General features: G+C 46.0%; 1 protein-coding gene across 1 annotated transcript in view; it reads right to left on the bottom strand.

The window, feature by feature from the left end:
- The window catches only part of CRY2 (cryptochrome circadian regulator 2), a 211,587-nt gene that overhangs the window by 167,892 nt on the left and 24,811 nt on the right, over positions 1-18,884 (bottom strand). Inside the window, exon 2 of the mRNA XM_086959640.1 lies at positions 10,223-10,331. Within this exon, the coding sequence (XP_086815766.1) occupies positions 10,223-10,331 (109 nt within the window). The remainder of the gene's footprint in view (positions 1-10,222; positions 10,332-18,884) is intronic.

The following is an 18,884-nucleotide window of genomic DNA, read 5'->3' as shown; positions in this document are numbered from 1 at the left end:
CTGTCAGACCCTAGCACAGTGCACCAGGAGTGCCCGGGGCTTGTAACTCCAAATGCTGCTAGTTTGCTTGCAGCACTGGTTGTGCCACTCACAGAAGTGGCCTTGTAAAATATGTCTTAGGTCTGCCATTGCAGAACCTGTGTGCAGTCTGGTACTGTCATGCTGACTGGACAAGTGCACCCACTTGCCAGTCCCTAAACCTTCCCTTACCTTCATGTTAGTCACCCCTATGGTAGGCCCAAGGGCAGGGTGCATTGTAAGTATAAGGTAGGACAAGCCCTGATGTGTGAGGCATGTCCTAATAGTGAATTACAGCCATTTTCGTTTTTCACTATTGCAAGGCTACCTGTTCTCCATAGGCTCTCCACACCACTGGATTCAAGCAAGCTGGCTGAAGACGGCTGGAATGCCAGAAACCGGTCCTCGGAAGCTTGTTTCCGGTCCAGGGAAGGCATGGCTTGGCAGTTCGGGCCAGACTGTTCCCATGAGGCACAGGGTCAGACTGATTTGCATATGGCAATGTCTGAACTGGGGTGGTGTGGAGTGCAAAAAAACGATGGATTTAGGCCCAGATCTCTGTACTGGGGTGAATGTATGACATTGTCGGCATTCTGTCCATCAACTGTGGTTTTTGCATTTGTCACCCTGAGTGGGATGGGTATGCTCAGACACGAGTCCCATGCTCTCCACACCACTGGATTCAAGCAAGCCGGGCTGAAGACGGCTGGAATGCCAGAAACCGGTCCTCAGAAGCTTGTTTCCGGTCCAGGGAAGGCATGGCTTGGCAGTTCGGGGTGGACTGTTCCCATGAGGCACAGGGTCAGACTGATTTGCATATGGCCATGTCTGAACTGGGGTGGTGTGGAGTGCAAAAAAATGATGGATTTAGGCCCAGATCTCTGTACTGGGGTGAATGTATGACATTGTTCTGCATTCTGTCCATCAACTTTGGTTTTTGCATTTACCTGTTCTCCATATGCCAGAATGGGCTGTTAGACTTGCTACATTCTATATCCTAACAGACTCAGGGAACATGGTAGAAATTCGAGTTTAGTATGTCTGAACTCAGAATAATAAAATACATCTTTTTGTAAAGTTTATTTTAATATTCTGTGTTTGCAAATACCACTTTTAGAAAGTAGGTATTCGCTTGCCGAACCATTTCAGCCCGCCTCTGCTAGGATGTGTATCTGCTGTCTGGTTTCTGTGAGTGACAGGGCTGGGGAATTCCAGAGGGCAGGGCTGGGTAGCCTGGTGGCGAATAGAGAGATTTACATCCAGATGGGTGGGAGGAGTGCACCTGGGCTCTGAATAGGACTGTGCCTCTGCACCACAATGCTGGCTTCACCTCCAGAGCAGTCTGATGTCTCTAGCCTGCTCCCTGAACAGGAAGTCAGAGTCCTATCAACAAAGTGCTCAAGCCCTGGTTTTGGCTGAGCAAAGGCCCCTCTACCCCAGAGGAACGAAGGATTTCGGGTTATAAGTATTGGGACCCTGCTCCCAAGAAATTAGATCCAGATTTGACAAGAAGAAACCTCTGCCTGAAGAGAAGGAACTGGGAAAGCTAACGGAGGAATACTGTCCCTGACCTGGGGGATTGGCCTGCATTGGTTGCCTTGCTGATAAAGGAGAGGAGAGAGACTGAAAGACTTTATTTTCAACTTGTGCCAAAAGATCACCAAGGGCTTGGAAGCGAGCTTGCCCCCTGAACGAAGTCCCAGGACCAGTGGACTTCACCTGCCTTGATGAAAAGCTGTGGGAAACGCTGTTTTCCGTAGCTGGCGAGGCCGGGAGCTGTGTACGCCTCGTACAATCGACCCGTGTCCTGCAAAGCACCGTACTCCGCCCGTCCGCCTCAATGAACGTGACTTTGTGCCCAAAACGACTCGTAACCACGACATCAACGAGCCTTAGCTCGCACCGTGACTGGCCGACAACGCAACGTACAACGCTTCGCCCCATCGAGTCATCCTGGTAGGAACGACCCGTACACTGCCGCTGAGTTCGAGTCTGCCGATCTCACCTGGAGAGGGGTACCCTTCGCACGTCCGCGTCGCACTGCCTCGCACCGCATCAAGGACTAAACAATGCAGCTCCCGCAATACGTCTCGTACGCCGCAACGTAAGCTGAAAGCACCGTCCGCCTCAATCAACGCGGCTCTACGCTCTACGACTCGGACAGACGACCTCAACGAGCCGGAGCTCGCACCGTGACTGGCCGACCAACGCATCGTGCATCGCTTTCTTTTTGCAACGCATCGTCCGTGCTGGACGCCTCACACTGTGTACTGTGTACGACTCGAACCCCATCCTGAACGCACCGGACTGAAGAGTCCGCTGCGCTCATTAGACTCTTTGTGCTATTTTTCATTGCCGTGAGAGCCGGACAAAGAGTACGAATCGCACAAAACCCTAAACATACGCATTTTAACAAGAACTCTTTAGTGCTAATAGTATTGTGGAATATTTTGTCGTTATTTGGTCTTGTGCTAAGTCTTTATATAAAAGCTAACTATTTTTGATATACTACCAGTGTGGTGTCCATTTGTGGTGTTGTCACTTGATTACTGTATGGGTTCACAAATGCTTAACCTAAAACGCCTCTGAAATAAGCCTTGACTGCTCACGCCAAGCTACCTAGAGGTGAGCAGGGGTTATTTTGGGAGAGTACCCTCTTATCCTGACTAGAGGAGAGGGTCCCTATTTGCCACAAGTACCTACCTGTGCCAACTAGAGACCCCAATTCTAACACCTAGTTGCCTCCCTGCTTATTTGTCCATCATGAATAAGTAGAGATTGGACTGCTTTCAACCTCGTGGGCTCCCCCTCTATCCTTCACTGCATGCAAAATTATAATGTGTTGCTAATATCCTCATGCACTGTTATGTCCTGCTATGCAATGTACGACTACTTATAATGTTTGGCTTTTATCTGTATGCATCCCTCTGTCATGATATGTTATGCACTTATGTATGTGAAGCGCTCTGATACCCCCTCTCTAGCTAGCGCTATATAAAACGTATAAAATAAAATAAAAATAAATGAAGAGAATCGAGGAGCACATTTTGATTGACAGCGTCAAACGCGGCCTCGCACATGGCCGCTAGGTCAAACCGTATGAGTACTGCTTTACTGCCGTTATCCAGAAACGCCCTGAGTTCCTCAGTGGCCACAATCTGTGCTGATTCGGTACCGTGATTGCAACTGAATCCAAACTGAGAGGAGTCTAGAAGATATGTTTTGTTTAGAAAGAAAGCTAGCTCCAGATTCGTGGCCTTCTGTACCCTTTGAGTTGGCACCGGGAGTAAGGAAATGAACAGTAGTACTAAGCTGAAGAGAGCAGTGTGTTTAATTTCTCGGTGGCACTGCCTGCAGCCAATCATTCTAGAAGATGATCAGTTTGTGCCAGAAGCAGCTGGGAGGGACACCGGTGCTATAATAACTGAACGTGGGACGGCTTTGCCACATGCACTCCGTGAGACCCCTCCGGTCACATGCACACTCCATGACGCCCCCACACTGCCCCGGGGCTGTTCTGTTCTCTGATTTCGTGGCCTACTTTTGCGAGAGCAGCGAGCTGCGCTCAAACCAGTGGTCTCCATAGTAACACCCTTCTCTAAGAGGTCAGCAGCACACTCCCAGCAAGAATCATCGGTACCCCGGCGAGCTCCTTCAAATACACTCCACGGAAACTGGCAGACGGAGGTTTACAGAGAGGTTTGCCGAACAAATGGCTCTGCTTTTAATTCTCAGGTGCAGGCCTTTCAAAGTAGGATCTTATAAAAAAAAAACAGCATTTCTATCAGCTTTGACACTCAGCCCTACAAGAATAAAGAGCAAGCAGGACAAGCCACCAATCAAGCAATGTACTCACACCTTCTGAGCATGTAGGTTTATTGCGACCAATTAGCGCCATGAAGAAATGAACACAGCGCCACTTTTGACAGTACACAGATGCAGTCAACAGAAGATCTGAGATTCTGTTACTTACCGGATCCATGCATAAACATTCATAAGTTACAATGTTTGAAATCCCTCCTTGACAGTACACTCTGATGTTTATTAGCTCTAGTTTGATGTAAATGAAGTCGACCCACTTCAGAAAAGGTAAACATGGAAATAGATTAATAAGGCTGTCCCCTTAGACCAGCTGAAGGACTTCTCCCGTCCTGCTGAGCCCAGCTGCCACTGCCCTGACTGAAGGAATATTCATTGCCAACAGAATCCACTACTAGACCCGGCGAGAGGTGGTGGAATGAAGTATCTCCTCGTTAAGGAGCACCCAGCAGGCTATTCTTGAGGTGTGCACAGGAGCCCACATGGCAGCTTTACAGATTGCCACCAAAGACATGCGGATTCACCTCAGAGGACTCCACACAAAGGCCGGCACTGGCAGGGAAGTAACCACGCCAGCGCGACACAGACTGCCTCCTTAGTGACAAGAGGTATGTGGCGCTTAATCTCCAACACAAAGTTAAAGCCTCAACCCTCTTCCGCCACACTGTTAGACTTGAGAAGAGAGTTGACAGATACACAGACTGGCGGAGACACAACCAGGCTCATTTAGAAATGTAAAAGCACTCTTAACAGAAACAGGGTTATGTTTGCTCCTTTCTCAAGCATGAGATCTGCTGCAGATGGTCACAAAGGCATAGCAGGACTAGTCAACCGTTTTAGGAGAAAAGGTGGATCAACTTTACAAATCAGTCTTATTTTAGGCACCAAAAACCCAATACAAGCATTGGCAAAGCCAACATGTCTCGCTTTTGAGACATATTGGCTCTACCACTGCCTTGTGTACATGTTGTACAGCATCAACATTTGCAGAAGAAAAAAGTGAGCAATGACTTAAAGAGAGTCCCCTGACGAAGTGCGCTTGTAGCCAAAAATGCATTGGGTCTTTTTTAAATAAACGCTGCTTTGAATGAACTGCTGCATTTGTCGTGCTTTAGCAAGAGGTCCGGTTGGGCAAAGCTTCAGCATTGGAAACGTGAAAAATGGCAGAATATCCCATGTGTGGATTGAAACTTAATGCGGATGAATAACAGAAGAATAAAAAGGATGGAGGAGAATATGGTTCAAATGGAGGAAATTTGGAGCTTAATAGCGAATATCATTTTTTGCCATTGAGGCACAACTTCGCTGTGAGATCGGTTTGGGGCAAAATGTTGCCCCACTCAGTGTTGCGTTAAACCGAGATGCTGTTTGGGCTTGGCACCCAACCGATGCGCACGCATTCTAGGACAATCATTGGAGAAACATGGATTACACGTTAAAACAGAGGTGTGCATCCCACCATTACAATTGTATATACATTTTGTAAAGCGGCGGAAAGAAAATTGCAAACAGACGCTACACAATCAATTGTGTTTAGTGTAAGCAGATACCTTTTTGAGTCGACCTAATAAGAAAGAGAATGGGACTGAAATCCTAGGCATTTCTTTAATCAAGTGCATGTCAATTAAGTAATAGATACACACCTAGATGTAAATCTTTAGTTGATTACCATGGAACCTTGTACATATTTTTGATAGAGCTATTAAATGCATTTTATAAAGGAAATAACTCCCCTTACAACTTGTGATTTGAAGTAATATTAACATTGTGAATTTATTGTAAAATGGTCTTGTTGAGGGGATTTTATATTATTTATATCTATATTTATTGTCTTTTTAAATCTCAAGAAAGTTCTTATTTTGGGACATTGATTACTAATCAAATTGCGTTCGGTCGGGCGGGTTACGCCTTGAAGTATTGTTGTATGAATACTTTACATAGCATGTAATCTTTTATGGTTTTTAAAATCGAAATACAGATTATTAAATTGAATTGAATATACATTTTGTATGCACACAGATGCATCAGGAGGTATGCTGCACGCACCTGTCCTAACACATGCAGCTGATGGGAGCACCATTTTTTTATTCACTAATCTCATATGGATCGGTAAATAAAAAAACATGAAAATGAAAAACCGCGAAAGCACTTCAAGTTATAGAGCGGAAGAGCCAGCAGCAAATTGCTGCCCATCCCTTCTAAGAAAAAAATAAATGAAGGAAAAAAAATAGGACCCGGGAGAAGTGGAGGGAGGCAGCGGAGGAGCGGGCTGGGGTAGCACGTGAGGGGGTAAGTAAGGGAATAGAAGAGCATGAGGGAAGGATCAATCAGGAGGGTGGAGGAGATGCGCACGGGGAGAGAGCAACACCAGGACAAAGGGAGGCACACACTTGTGAGAGCAACATGAAGCGCAGGGCGAGAAAAGAATACACATGAGAAAGCAACATAAACGGAGGGAGAGAAGCACACTATGGAGAAACAACTTCAAAAAAAGCACTCACATGGGGTCCCTAAGCTAAAAGAAAAAGATAAAGATATTGTCCAATCCAACTCTTACATTCCGAAATTATCAGAGCTGAGCGCACTCTGCGTCTCATTATTATACTAGAGGAAATGACCTCATTAGCGTCAAGTACTCAGTGCTTTCGCCAGACATCCTAATGCTCGAATTCAACATTTCCAGCGAAGGTGATAGCAGAACATGCAGTTAAGACTGAATGCTGGAAAAAGTCCCACCTGAAGGTTTAGCACCGATCCTGCAAGCTGCCTTGGGTAACCTACTGAGAGACTGGGAACCTTCTGCAAAATGGCTCTCCTTTCACCCGAGAATCTCTGCCATCCCACGCACAGTAGCTCCCATCTCAGTAAGACAGGTTTGCAACCAATCTTTCCTGTAGTTTGATTTGGATCATCGTATTTAAAGAAGGAAAACTAAAGACACCGAACAAATTTGCATTATTTCAACACAGAAACCACATAAGCTTTACTAACCAGTCCTGCAGTGTTTGTCACTGTTGTCGGTGCCTGTGTATCTCTGTGCAAGTGCCTCTAGATTGCTGTCCTTCACCAACAGAAAGTAACACAGCGGTCTGGTGGTGTTTGGAAATGCTGCTCTGCTCACAATCTTTAAAGGTAAATACCACGCCCAGAGCGCAGGGGCATCCACAGGGGCATCCACAGGGGCCTGTCAGGCCGGGAGTAAGCATGGGCGGAAAATCCGTTTCGCTCGCGGATTTTGCGGATTTTCGGGAAATCCGCAATCCGCGAGATTCGCGAATCTCCCGCAAAATCCGCAAATCCGCGAGCAGCGGATTTTGCTCGCACTGCTCGCACTGTTCGCGTGAGTTCGCGCCCCGCGAATAAGTGCAAAATTGCAGAAATACGATTTTAGCAAACTGAAAGTAACTACTTACCAGGTTCAAAAGTTCAGGCTCATCATTAGTAGCCATTTCCTGTAGTGCTTGCTGAGGGGCCCCTCCAGAGTTCAGTTGCCAGTTGCAACTATTATGTGACCCTGCTCTGAACCTCAGAATAGTTACACATATGCCACAAAGGTCCTGAATTACAGCTAAGGGAGACAAGCAGGAGCCAGGCTGGCAGTTCAAATCCATTAATCAGCCCCTAATTCATTATTGTCAGTTGGGGCAGGGCAGGTGTTGTAACTAATTTTGCAACAATGAAAGCACTTAGCAAGTGCAAAAGTTCACTAATCAGGAAGCACTAAGGAAGCAGGTGCCAGCTAAAAAAATATTCTGTGACACATTAATCAGCCCCAAATTAATTCAGGTCACTTGAGGCAGGGAAGGTGTGCTTGCGTTGCCACAATAATGTACACTGACTGGACAACCAGAGGGTGCTGTGATGAAACAGAGGGTGGCATGGGTGGGCCAGAGGGTGGCATGAGTAGTCAGAGAGTGGCAGTGGTGACAGAGAGTGGCAGTGATGAAGAAGAGTGTCCCAAACAGGCTGAACACGTAGAAACAACAAGTTCGCGAAACTTGCGACCCGACAGGTAAGTTCGCAATTTGCGACATTGTACAAAACCCTCGCGAACTGGCAGAAACCTGCGCAAACACAAAAAAAAAAAAAAATCCGCAAATTCGCGAGAATTCGCGGATTTTGCGGATTGCGAGTTCGCAAATCCGCAAAATTCGCGAACGCGAGATTCGCAAAATTCGCCCATGCTTAGCCGGGAGCTCTAATGAGGAATCACCTCTATACTTTAAAGTACCTTAAATTGACTTTTATTTTGTACTGCCTTTCTAAAAATGCACCTGGGACAAATCTGTGGTGGTATGCCAGGCAGTGGGCGATCCTGCCTCCTTTGATTGGCTGCTGTGACTGCCTGTCAGCATACCCCTTTTCATGTAAGATATCAAGCAGGTTTCCCTCCTCTGCATGACAGGAAGGTATTCCTTCACTACCTGGGGACCAAAAGAAATATACCGGGTGTGATGAGTGACTCCATAGTCCCTAGTTATGCAAGGTTTGCAAAGTTTTATGCAAGGTGTCAGTAGGGACAGCGCATTACCTCTGTCAGCACAGGACATATGTAAATTGTGATGTTTCCAGCAGCAGTTTGTTAAGCTGGGCCCTTGGCCTCCACATGGATCCCCTGAGTTTAGGTTTATGAACAGGTATCTTTTTAAAGGATAAACAGAGATTCAGAAATTAGGCCCTCAACTGTCACAAACAACTAACTGCCTGACATCTGGTGACCAACTAATTAAACGGCTGAGCCATGCAATAAATATGGATTCGACTTCGACACCGCCACCTTCCCGGAGAGCTGGAAGCACGCCAAACTCAGCGCCCTACTAAAGAAACCTACAGCGGATCCCACCGAACTCAAGAATTACCGCCCCATCTCGCTCCTCCCGTTCCCAGCCAAAGTCATCGAGAAGACCGTCAACAAGCAGCTGGCCGCCTTCCTCGAGACGAATGGATCCCTCGACCCCTCATAGTCTGGTTTCCGAGCCAACCACAGCACCGAGACCGCCCTCATCGCTGCCACCGATGACATCCGAGCCCTGCTGGACAACGGTGAAACAGCGGCCCTTATCCTCCTAGACCTCTCCGCGGCATTCGACACTGTCTGCCACCGCACCCTAGTGCAGCGCCTTAGCAACGTAGGAATCCAGGAGAAGGCACTAGAGTGGATCATCTCCTTCCTCGACGGAAGAACACAGAGAGTCCGTCTACCACCGTACAAGTCAGAGGCCACCGAAGTCATCTGCGGCGTCCCTCAAGGATCCTCGCTGAGCCCCACCCTCTTCAACGTCTACATGAGCCCCCTCGCGGCCATCGCACGCCAACACAACCTCAACATCATCTCCTACGCTGACGACACCCAGCTGATCCTCTCCCTGACCAACGACCCCGCCGCCGCCAGAGCCAACCTTCACGAAGGGATGAAAGACGTAGCCGAGTGGATGACGACCAACCGCCTGAAACTGAACTCAGACAAGACGGAAGTCCTCATCCTGGGTTCCTCGCCCTCCGCTTGGGACGACTCCTGGTGGCCCCCCGCCCTAGGCAGCGCACCCAAACCGACAGACCACGCACGCAACCTGGGCTTCATCTTGGACCAGACAAGTCAACGCCGTCTCCTCGTCATGCTTCAACATCCTGCGCATGCTGCGGAAGATCTTCCGGTGGATCCCCACCGAGACCAGGAAGACGGTCACCCAGGCCCTCGTCACCAGCCGACTGGACTACGGCAACGCCCTCTATGCCGGAACCACCGCCAAGCTCCAGAAGAGACTTCAGCGGATCCAGAACGCCTCAGCCAGACTCATCCTCAACATCCCACGACACAGCCACATCTCCGGACATCTGAGAGACCTCCATTGGCTCCCCGTCAACAAAAGAATCACCTTCCGCCTCCTCACCCACGCACACAAAGCCCTACACGACCAAGGACCGAGCTACCTCAACAACTGCATCAACTTCTACGCTCCCAAACGACATCTCCGATCAGCCAGCCACGCCCTCGCCACCGTCTCCCGCATCCGAAGAACGACAACAGGAGGAAGGTCCTTCTCCTACCTGGCCGCCAAGACCTGGAACTCCCTCCCGACCGACCTGCGCCTGACCCAAGACCACCTCTCCTTCAGGAAGAAGCTCAAGACCTGGCTTTTCGAGCAGTAGCAGCACTCCCCCCCCCCCCCCCCTAGCGCCTTGAGACCTTCCGGGTATGTAGTGCGCTATATAAATGTCTGTGATTGATTGATTGATTGATTGATTGATCAGGTAAGCAAGGTCACATCACCCCAGAAGTTTAAGCTTTGCAATACCAAAATCTAAAACGAGCCAGTCACTCACCAGTGAAAGCAAGGGATGCCGACTAAAAAACGAGAAGAAGCAGGAGGAGAATTTTTCTTACCTTAAAAAGTCGGGGAAAGACATCTGCTGGCTGACCCCGCACAACAAATAGACGGGAATCCACCTTTCTTAAGCTGTTGTCCAAGTCTTCCAGGGACTGGAGAAGAAACCTGTCAAGCAGAAAACAAAAGCTATCAGCAAAGAAAGAAATAGCTCATCCGGCACAGGAACAGAAGCTTAATTACCAAATAAAGATTAAAGACTGAATAGAGACAACTGACAAGAGAGAAGATGACCGACCCACATGGAGGTATAATACAATGAATCTTTTACACATACATTGCAGTTTCAACACAGTAAATCATAAGGCAGTTTTAGGCTCAGCATTAAAGAGGCCTGAATGGTGCGCATGAACATTGATTTTTCACACAGCAGAAGACAGCGTCAATAGTCATCTGTCCAGTCCAGCCCAATTGTGAATGATTCACTAGAGTGGGTTGCAAATATTCCAAACCCCTGGGGCCGTATTACAAAATAGGTGCAGTGCCCCTTTTTGGTCCATGGCACACCTTTAAATAGGTGCGCCGGGTGCAAATAGGAAGGAAGCCCCCTATTACATACATGTCGCTGTCAGCAGGGCAGCAGCGAACTCGCATTGTCTGGGGCAGCTCACTAGAGCAGATGGAAGAAGCCAGCTCACCTTTCACAGCGCAGGAGGCAACCAGCCTGCACTTTCAAGTGGGACAGAGAAAGTCCTACAGGTGGGTGCAGTTCGTTAGTGAACATACCTTCAGGGTATATCCCCTTTCAGAGGGCCTCCTCATGGGTGCGCTGATGGTGCACTTCCTCTTTCTGGAACACAGTGAGTGCGCCACTTGACGATTTCTTTGCCTCTGCGCCCACATTTATAATATGACACAACCAGAGAGACAAAGTGTTTACCTAATTAGCATGGGGCCACGCGCCCATGCTAAAGAGGGAATGTCCCCTAAAGATAATGCCCGTGTATTATGGAAAGAGCCACACAAGTGTCTGAGGCTCCTTCTGCAAAGTAAAGTGCATGGGAGGGGGTTGGACCATATGGGCGCACATGCCCTTTGCTTCTCCCGGGCACTGTACCTAGAATGGCCTCTGCAGCCGTATTATAGTAGGGGCTAACTTTCCCGACCTGCACTGCAGCGCACCTTGAACACGGTAAGGATCCTGCTCTGTCCGTTTTGCTGCTTTTCTTGTTACCCTGGGCCTGGTATAATTGCTACCTTGCCGTAATCCCTGGTGGGACAGGAGTCCCAGGGAACCCACGCGTCTGCACTTGTCCTGCCTTCAACATCCTGCTAGGGGACTACTAGCCCCAGGGTGCAACGCTTCCTACTCAGGTACGTACCGAGTCGCTTGAATCAACATCCCACATAAAGCACTGCCTCTACCTCCGCGGAGCGGGACGCTCGCGGGCCAAGGGCGGGCCCGTCTGAAGAGCCCGAAGGAGGCCGGAATGGGCTTACTTTTTTGGCCTGCGGATATTTTGTGTTGGGAAATTCCCCTTTTCTGACCATAAGGTGGGGGGGTTGGACTTCCATACCGAACATCAGACTTGATTGTGACACATAATCTACAGTTTATAAGCACTGTACTATACACCTATACAGAAATGTGGAGAATCCAACGAATTGCCATAACATTCAAGCCGCTAGCTTCTGTTTACATTTATGTTTACGTGTATGCAAAAGAACAGCTGCAAAAATCATTCTCCTCTCTGCTGAGAAACGTTGCACGCAGCACCTTTTGCTCCTGTTGCGGGTTAAGAAATTGTATCCTACCATCTTTCACAACCTTCAGCCACAATTCCTCCTGTGTGGACAATAGCGTTGACTTACTTAATAATTCGGGACTACTAGACCTAGAATCACCAGACAGTGCGCCCAGTCTTTAACAGATACCCCTTAGTCCCACCATCATAACTATTGCGGGGGGGGGGGGGGGGGGGGGGGGTTCAAATGCAATTGTATCTAATAGTTCTGTGGGGGCTGAAAATACTGGTCTCCTTTCAAATTCATCTATTAATCGACCACTTACTCGTGGGAGGCCAGGAGGGGTGGAGTGTGTTAACCAAGGGCCGGGTGTTAAAAGAAAAGGTTAACAACCTGGAGGGACGGCAAAAAGGCCAAGGGCGGATTACATTCCTAAGAATATATCGATAATCCAGGGACTGACAAATGAAGATATAAAGTTATTTCTTGAATCTATGCAGAAAATGCTTAAATACATCATGAACACTAAGGGGACCATTAGGATGGCGGGCGGATTGCCCAGCCAGGCTGGCGGTAGCCACCACCAGCCTGGCGGGGGCAATCCGCCCGCCATTCTTCCCTGTACCCCCCCGCCATATTAGTATGGCGGGGGGACCACTGCGGTAGAAAACACCGCCCTCCACTTTTCCGCCTTGCGGCCGGGGCGGAAAATGTTTAATATGGTAGCGGTGTCTATTAGACACCACCAGCCATATTACGATGGCAAGAGTGCCATGCCTTTCCGCCACGGAAAGGCAGGCGGTCTTCACTCTGGGGGCCACCTGCGGGCCCCCAGAGTGAAGGTGAATGGGGAGTGCACACGGGGGGTACCTGTGGTACCCCCCTTCATTTTCGTTTCCAAAGCGGCAGGCACCACGCGGTACCTGCCGCTTTGCAAATGAAAATGCTTTGATGTATTGTCAGCATTGTGGCGGGCGGTGCAGAGAGCCCCGCTCGCCACAATGCTGAGAATACAGAATGTGCCCGCCACTGTGGCGGGCGCATCCGAATGGCACCCCCAGGACCCCCGCCCTTAAGGCGGGCGGTCCCGTTTTCCGATAGGGCCTCATTAGGATGGCGGGCGGGCTTTGCCCGCCCGCCACCCTAAGTTAGACCCAATTATTCAGCGGTTGACCTCGATCGAAAGAAGTATTTTTAAATTTACTAATAGAACGCTAAGGGGGGGCAGAGAAAAATCCTTTGACGGCTCCTTTACTACGGGATAGTTCAAACCCAGGAGCCTTACATACAATCTTTAAGGATAATCCACACCCCACATCAAGTCCACCGAGTAATAAAGTACACTCCCGACCGGCCTCGCCCCCATCTACATTGCATACTGCTATTGACCCAGGTACAACTTTAGGTTTAGAAGAAAGTTCGGGTGCACGAAGTCAGCAAGGGAGCAATAGACATGAGAAGCATAATACAAAAGTACTAAAGGATGCCTTGAAGAATTTTATGCATAGAGTCAACCTCATTATTGGTAGTATTGGGGAATGTGCCGACTCTCCCCCAGGGTATGAAGGAGGATTTTACCCAATTGAAAACCAAGGTACTACATTGGTTAACATGTAATAAGGCACTGGGAAAAAGAGCCGAGAGATACATAAATATGGTGCGAAGGGTTAACTGGGCGGGTAGCTCTCGCAAGCCTTTCTATGGTGACTGTGTAATCGTTAATTTTAATCAACCCCACCTTGCAGAAAGGATTTTGTTTTCCACTACTAATAATTCACACTATGGCCAAAAGTCGTAAATTATGGCTCTATCCCTAGGCTTCTTTTACAAACCCTATCCTATTGGCCGTAACATTCTGGCAAACGATCCCAATGGCCCAAATAATATCACTATGCCATTAGATCAATCTTCAAGGAACCTGGCAATAACCCGGGATCCAGACATAAAACATTGGAATAATTCTGAATATGGCTCGCAGGGCCCACTCATATCCCTTGCCTCTACTCTTGAGCTAGCTAACTTTAGATCCTTGTGACTGACCTAGCCCTAGGCCTGCCTCATCGAACCGAGTGACATCATATAATTTGACCTTAGTATCTTGGAACATTGCAGGCGTAAATAAGAAATTAAATATTAATTTATGGCCGGAATTTTTTAAAAAACTCACAAATTATCTGTATACAGGAAACCTGGCACAAGAAACCCTTCCATATTGATGGTTTCTCAATAATTAATACACAAGCAACCTCCTCACGAAAAGGAAGGGCAAAGGGTGGCTTAGCAGTTTTACTTTCTGTTACATGCCTGTTAACCTTACAGAAAGCTTATATCAACTCACCCTATTTCCAAATGTTGTTGTTACACTCTAATGATTCCCAGTGTTTTGTGGTAATTACTTTTTATAACAATGTTTTCGACAAAACACGAGACCAAGTAATCTTATCATTAGAGAAGGAGCTCGATATTTTCTTGAACCAAGTTGAGAGCGATTATTTTTTGATTTGGGTTGGAGATTTTAACATCAGGAGATGTGGTGTCGTGGATGGGAAATTATGTGGATATGGGAATAGGGATACACATTTTTCACATAATGCTTATGGTGAAACAATTAATAGGGCAATGTATGAATACAACCTAGAAGTGGTGGACCAGTCGCTATCGGAGGGAATTTTAGAGCTACCAACCTTCATAGGGCATGGTCAATGCTCAATTATTGATCACATATTAATCTCGGCACATGGTCAAAATCAAATAGTGAAAATAGAGGTTAAAAAGAGTTGTTTAAGCGACCACCATCCCTTATTTTTAACAGTTAGATTACATGAAATACCCCAGACAGGACGACGCCTAGCACTGACCATAATAACGCAGGGAGAAAACGGCATTTCGATAAAATGGTCTGGTATAAATCCAAATGTATTCGTGGAGAGCTTGCTGATTGATTGTAATAATGATATAGAAATATGTCATAAGGGGGATTCAACCAATAAACAGATCATTGGGGCTTTCTGTAACATTACTTCTGTAATTTCCCAGGGATTAAAAAAAAGAGCAATAAGAAAAGGAAGTAACTAGTTAGCTGGTTAGACTCGGAATGTACGGAAGCAAACCAGAAAATTAAGAAATGCTCTGAAAATCAAACCTAGAAATAGAGAACAGGTCAAAAACCGTAGGATGATATATAAACAGACCATGGATAATAGAAAGAGGGAGATCCAAAATGAGGCATGGGAAAACGTACGTAGGCCGCAGATACAAGGGACTCATCTCTTTTTTGGAAAAAGATAAAGCACCCATACTTTAAAGATAGTGGTGCTGTAAAAATTGAATGTTTGGTACAGCCTCAAGATTGGATAAGTCACTTTATAAAGGTTTTTAATTCAGACAATAAATTGTGATCCCAATGGTACTTCTGAATTAACAGATAAAAATGAGAATGTTATAAGTATTGACACCCCAAATATGGATCCTATTATTCTTGAGGAAATTACATTGGCCCTGGAAAAAATTGCAAACAGAAAAGCACCCGGTGTCAATGGGGTCCCCATAGATATTTTCAAATCCAAATTACGTTTTTGGGCCCCTATACTACAAAAAATATTGCTGAGGGTCTGATACTGAGAACTTGGACTGAAAGTATTATCATCCCGATATTTAAGAAGGGTAACAGAAGTGACGCTAAATGTTATCGCCCGATCTCTCTCCTCGATACAACTTCCAAATTGATGGGCAGGATATTGTTAGAAAGGCTGGAATTGTGGGTAGGGGAACAAAATATTCTTACTGAAACACAATATGGCTTTGGTAGGGAAATAGGGACAATAGAACAATGTATTAATTTGCAAGTATTGATTGGTAAATACACGATTGCAAAAAAGGGCCACTTACATCTTTGCTTTCTTGACCTCACCAGTGCTTTTGATTTCGTACATCATTCCAAGCTGTGGCAAACATTGATTCATATGGGCACACGAAATGACATTATTGTATATCTCTCACAAATGTATAGTCGCTTGAGCGCCAGAGTTCGCTATGGGTTAGATGGAGAGTGTTCAACAAGTTTTAGGGTAACACAGGGAATTAGACAGGGGTGCGTGCTTGCCCCTCTTCTTTTTTCATTGTATATAAACGGAGTTGACGAGGAGTTACAAAAATTAAATGCCAACGCACCAAAAGCTGGTAAATGTTGTGTTCCAATCCTACTTTATGCAGATGACGCAGTTCTTTTATCTAGAACTGCGAATGGGCTTCAGCTCCTCATAAACAAATGTTCAGATTTTATGTCTGAAAAAGATTTGGTGCTAAATATGAAAAAAAACATTCAGAATGGCGTGTGGGCAAGGAAGAGCAGAAACAAAGGTTCATCATGTAAATAATGCCTCTATTGAAGTAGCACATTCATTTATATACCTATGTAGTGTAGTTCCTATATTCCCCATAGGCTTTGCACATTTGAATAATATACCCTGCAGCTTAGACGTAGGACTGAAGTCGACTAGGTCTCTGCCAAATATATTAGACTTAATTGTGAGTGCCAGCTAGCTCAGAGGTCACTAGAAACTTTCTCGAATAAACAAGAAGGGATTCGCTTCTGACAACCATATAACATGACAACTTTGTTTCCCCAGAATTAAATGTATCTCTAGAGTCGTGTAACAATAGACGGCTATTTCACTCAGTCAATCGTGCATACTTCGTTTCACCAGAGTTGCTTTAGAAATAGAGAGACAGGCGTTTTCAATAAAAGTATTTATTGAACAGTCTTATTTCTTAAGCATAAGAAATCCACTGCTACAATTGAAATGCTAGTTAAGAAGTACAAGGCATATAATACGAATAGTATTATAAAATAGTACTGTAAAAGCTTGATATGGTTTCTAAGCCATAACCATAGAATACATAAAATGCATAAAATACATACAGTGATAAAATGATGGCTAAAAGTACCCAACTGGTGCTTCTAACGTGCGCCTACCCCAGTGTACCTAACCTAAGCCTAGTATGAGGAAGGAGTGGATTAAGTTTTAGTATTTCTCTGCCAAGAATCTGTTCAAGAATTCTCTAGGTATCTAATCAGCTCCGTACCTTGGTTTCAGAATGATAGAGGTCTTGTATCTCTCTCTCGGGACTCGATCTCCCAGCAACCCGCAAGGGTAGCCTGGAAACACTGGAGCTGGATTTCTCGGCAGGAGAAAAGACAGCATCTTTTCAGTGCGTCAGTTGGAGGGTCGGCTTCTTTCAGCACTTGCATCAGCAGGGCGTCGGGCAAGTAGTTAGCCGATCTGCTCCGGAACCACCGTGTGTTTGACTGGGCAAATGTAGGCATATTTATACCCCTGAAGGTGCTGAGTCTGACGTAAGATTGGACATAATATCGTCACTAGTGCCTTAGTTCCTTGAAAACTCCCAGATTTCTTGGATAAATCAGTTTTCAAGCAGGGGGAGGTTCCTGACTGCTGAGGGCTGGTTTTACCACGAAATCAATGTGGATTCTCGGAGTTTATTGGAAGTAGCTATGCCGTATTAGGGCTGCGCCGGTTATACCTAAATAAGGCAATGATTCTTTATGCCTATATAAGGACTGGATGGTTTATACCTATATATGGGCATGAATCGGGAAAAGTTACACTAGGGTCCTATGCCTAGATGCATCAACCTTTTTAGGAAGTGCAAACGGTGCGAATCGCAAAAATCGGCCGTTTGCACTTCCTAAATTGGTTTCTGGGATGCATCAAGCATTTTTGGAAAATCGCTATTTTTAGCGAATTCCAAAAATGCGATTGCTTTTAAGGAATCGCAAATTTGCGATTCCTTAAATGCAATGCATCATTCTCAAAACATTTGCGATTTTACAAATTGCAAGTGCAAATTACCACGAAGTTGAACTTCGTGGTAATTTGCAAAACTGTTTAAAAACGCACAAAAAAGCATTTTTTAAACTGTTAACTTACAGACACACATGTCCTTAGGACATGTGTTATGTAACTTACAGGTAAAAGTGCATTTCATGGGTGCAGGGGGGGGTCATTTGGACCCCCCTCTCCACCCTTGAAATGCTTTGTTGAATTGCGAGTTTCAAATAGCGAATTCGCAATTCCCATTCATTCCTATGGGCATTTCAGCCCATAGGAATGAATGGGAATTGCGAATTCGCTATTTGAAACTCGCAATTTTATTGCGATTCGGTAAAAATTGCGATTTTTACCGATTCTCAATAAAATTGCGAAATAAATGATGCATTGCCATTTGCTATTCCTTATTTGCGATTCCTTATTTTTCGCAAGCAGGCATCGAAGAACAGGTAAGATGCAATCTTGCCAGATTGGTCTGAACGAAAGAAACAAGGTTGTGTTCAGATCTCTTAAACAAGCCAAGCCAAGAATCTGTGAAATCCTTTCACGATATCTCATTGCAAGGAGGCATTGTTCCATGGTAGTTTCGGTGTTGCTGGTGACCGGACTTGCCTTATCGGAGCAGAAGGAATAAAAATAGGATTCCTGCTACTAGTCCCAAGATGAGAGGTAGGCCGCCGAACACAGAGTGCACAAAATTAGGAAAAATGCAGAGGACTGCTTCAAATGGTGTTAACAGTCCAGAAAAAATTGTCTTAAATACATGTGCGATGCCGTTGGTATCAGACATGTTTAAGATTTGGCTTAACATTTCTGCGAAATGCACTGGGCAGTTTGTTGATAATAATGCATGTATCTCTGCCGAAGACCTTGCTACTTGCAGATCATACGTTTCTTCAGACGAGGTCAGTTGCACATGTTTTTGTAAAAGAATGGCTTTCATTCTGCTTAAAGTATCAATTCGTATAGAAGAGATATTCAGTGAAGGCCATATAGCCGTCACTCATTTCTGTCTCTGTTTTTGGATACAATACTTACATACAACAAGTGACCGTGGACGACACAGTTACAAGAACTTTTTCCTGGCAACATGCCACAACAGCTGTGAACAAAACAGGTGATG

Source organism: Lissotriton vulgaris, chromosome 2_2 (assembly GCF_964263255.1).
Source record: "Lissotriton vulgaris chromosome 2_2, aLisVul1.2, whole genome shotgun sequence".
NCBI lineage: Eukaryota > Metazoa > Chordata > Amphibia > Caudata > Salamandridae > Lissotriton > Lissotriton vulgaris.
This window is presented reverse-complemented; position numbering and strand designations above follow the sequence as displayed.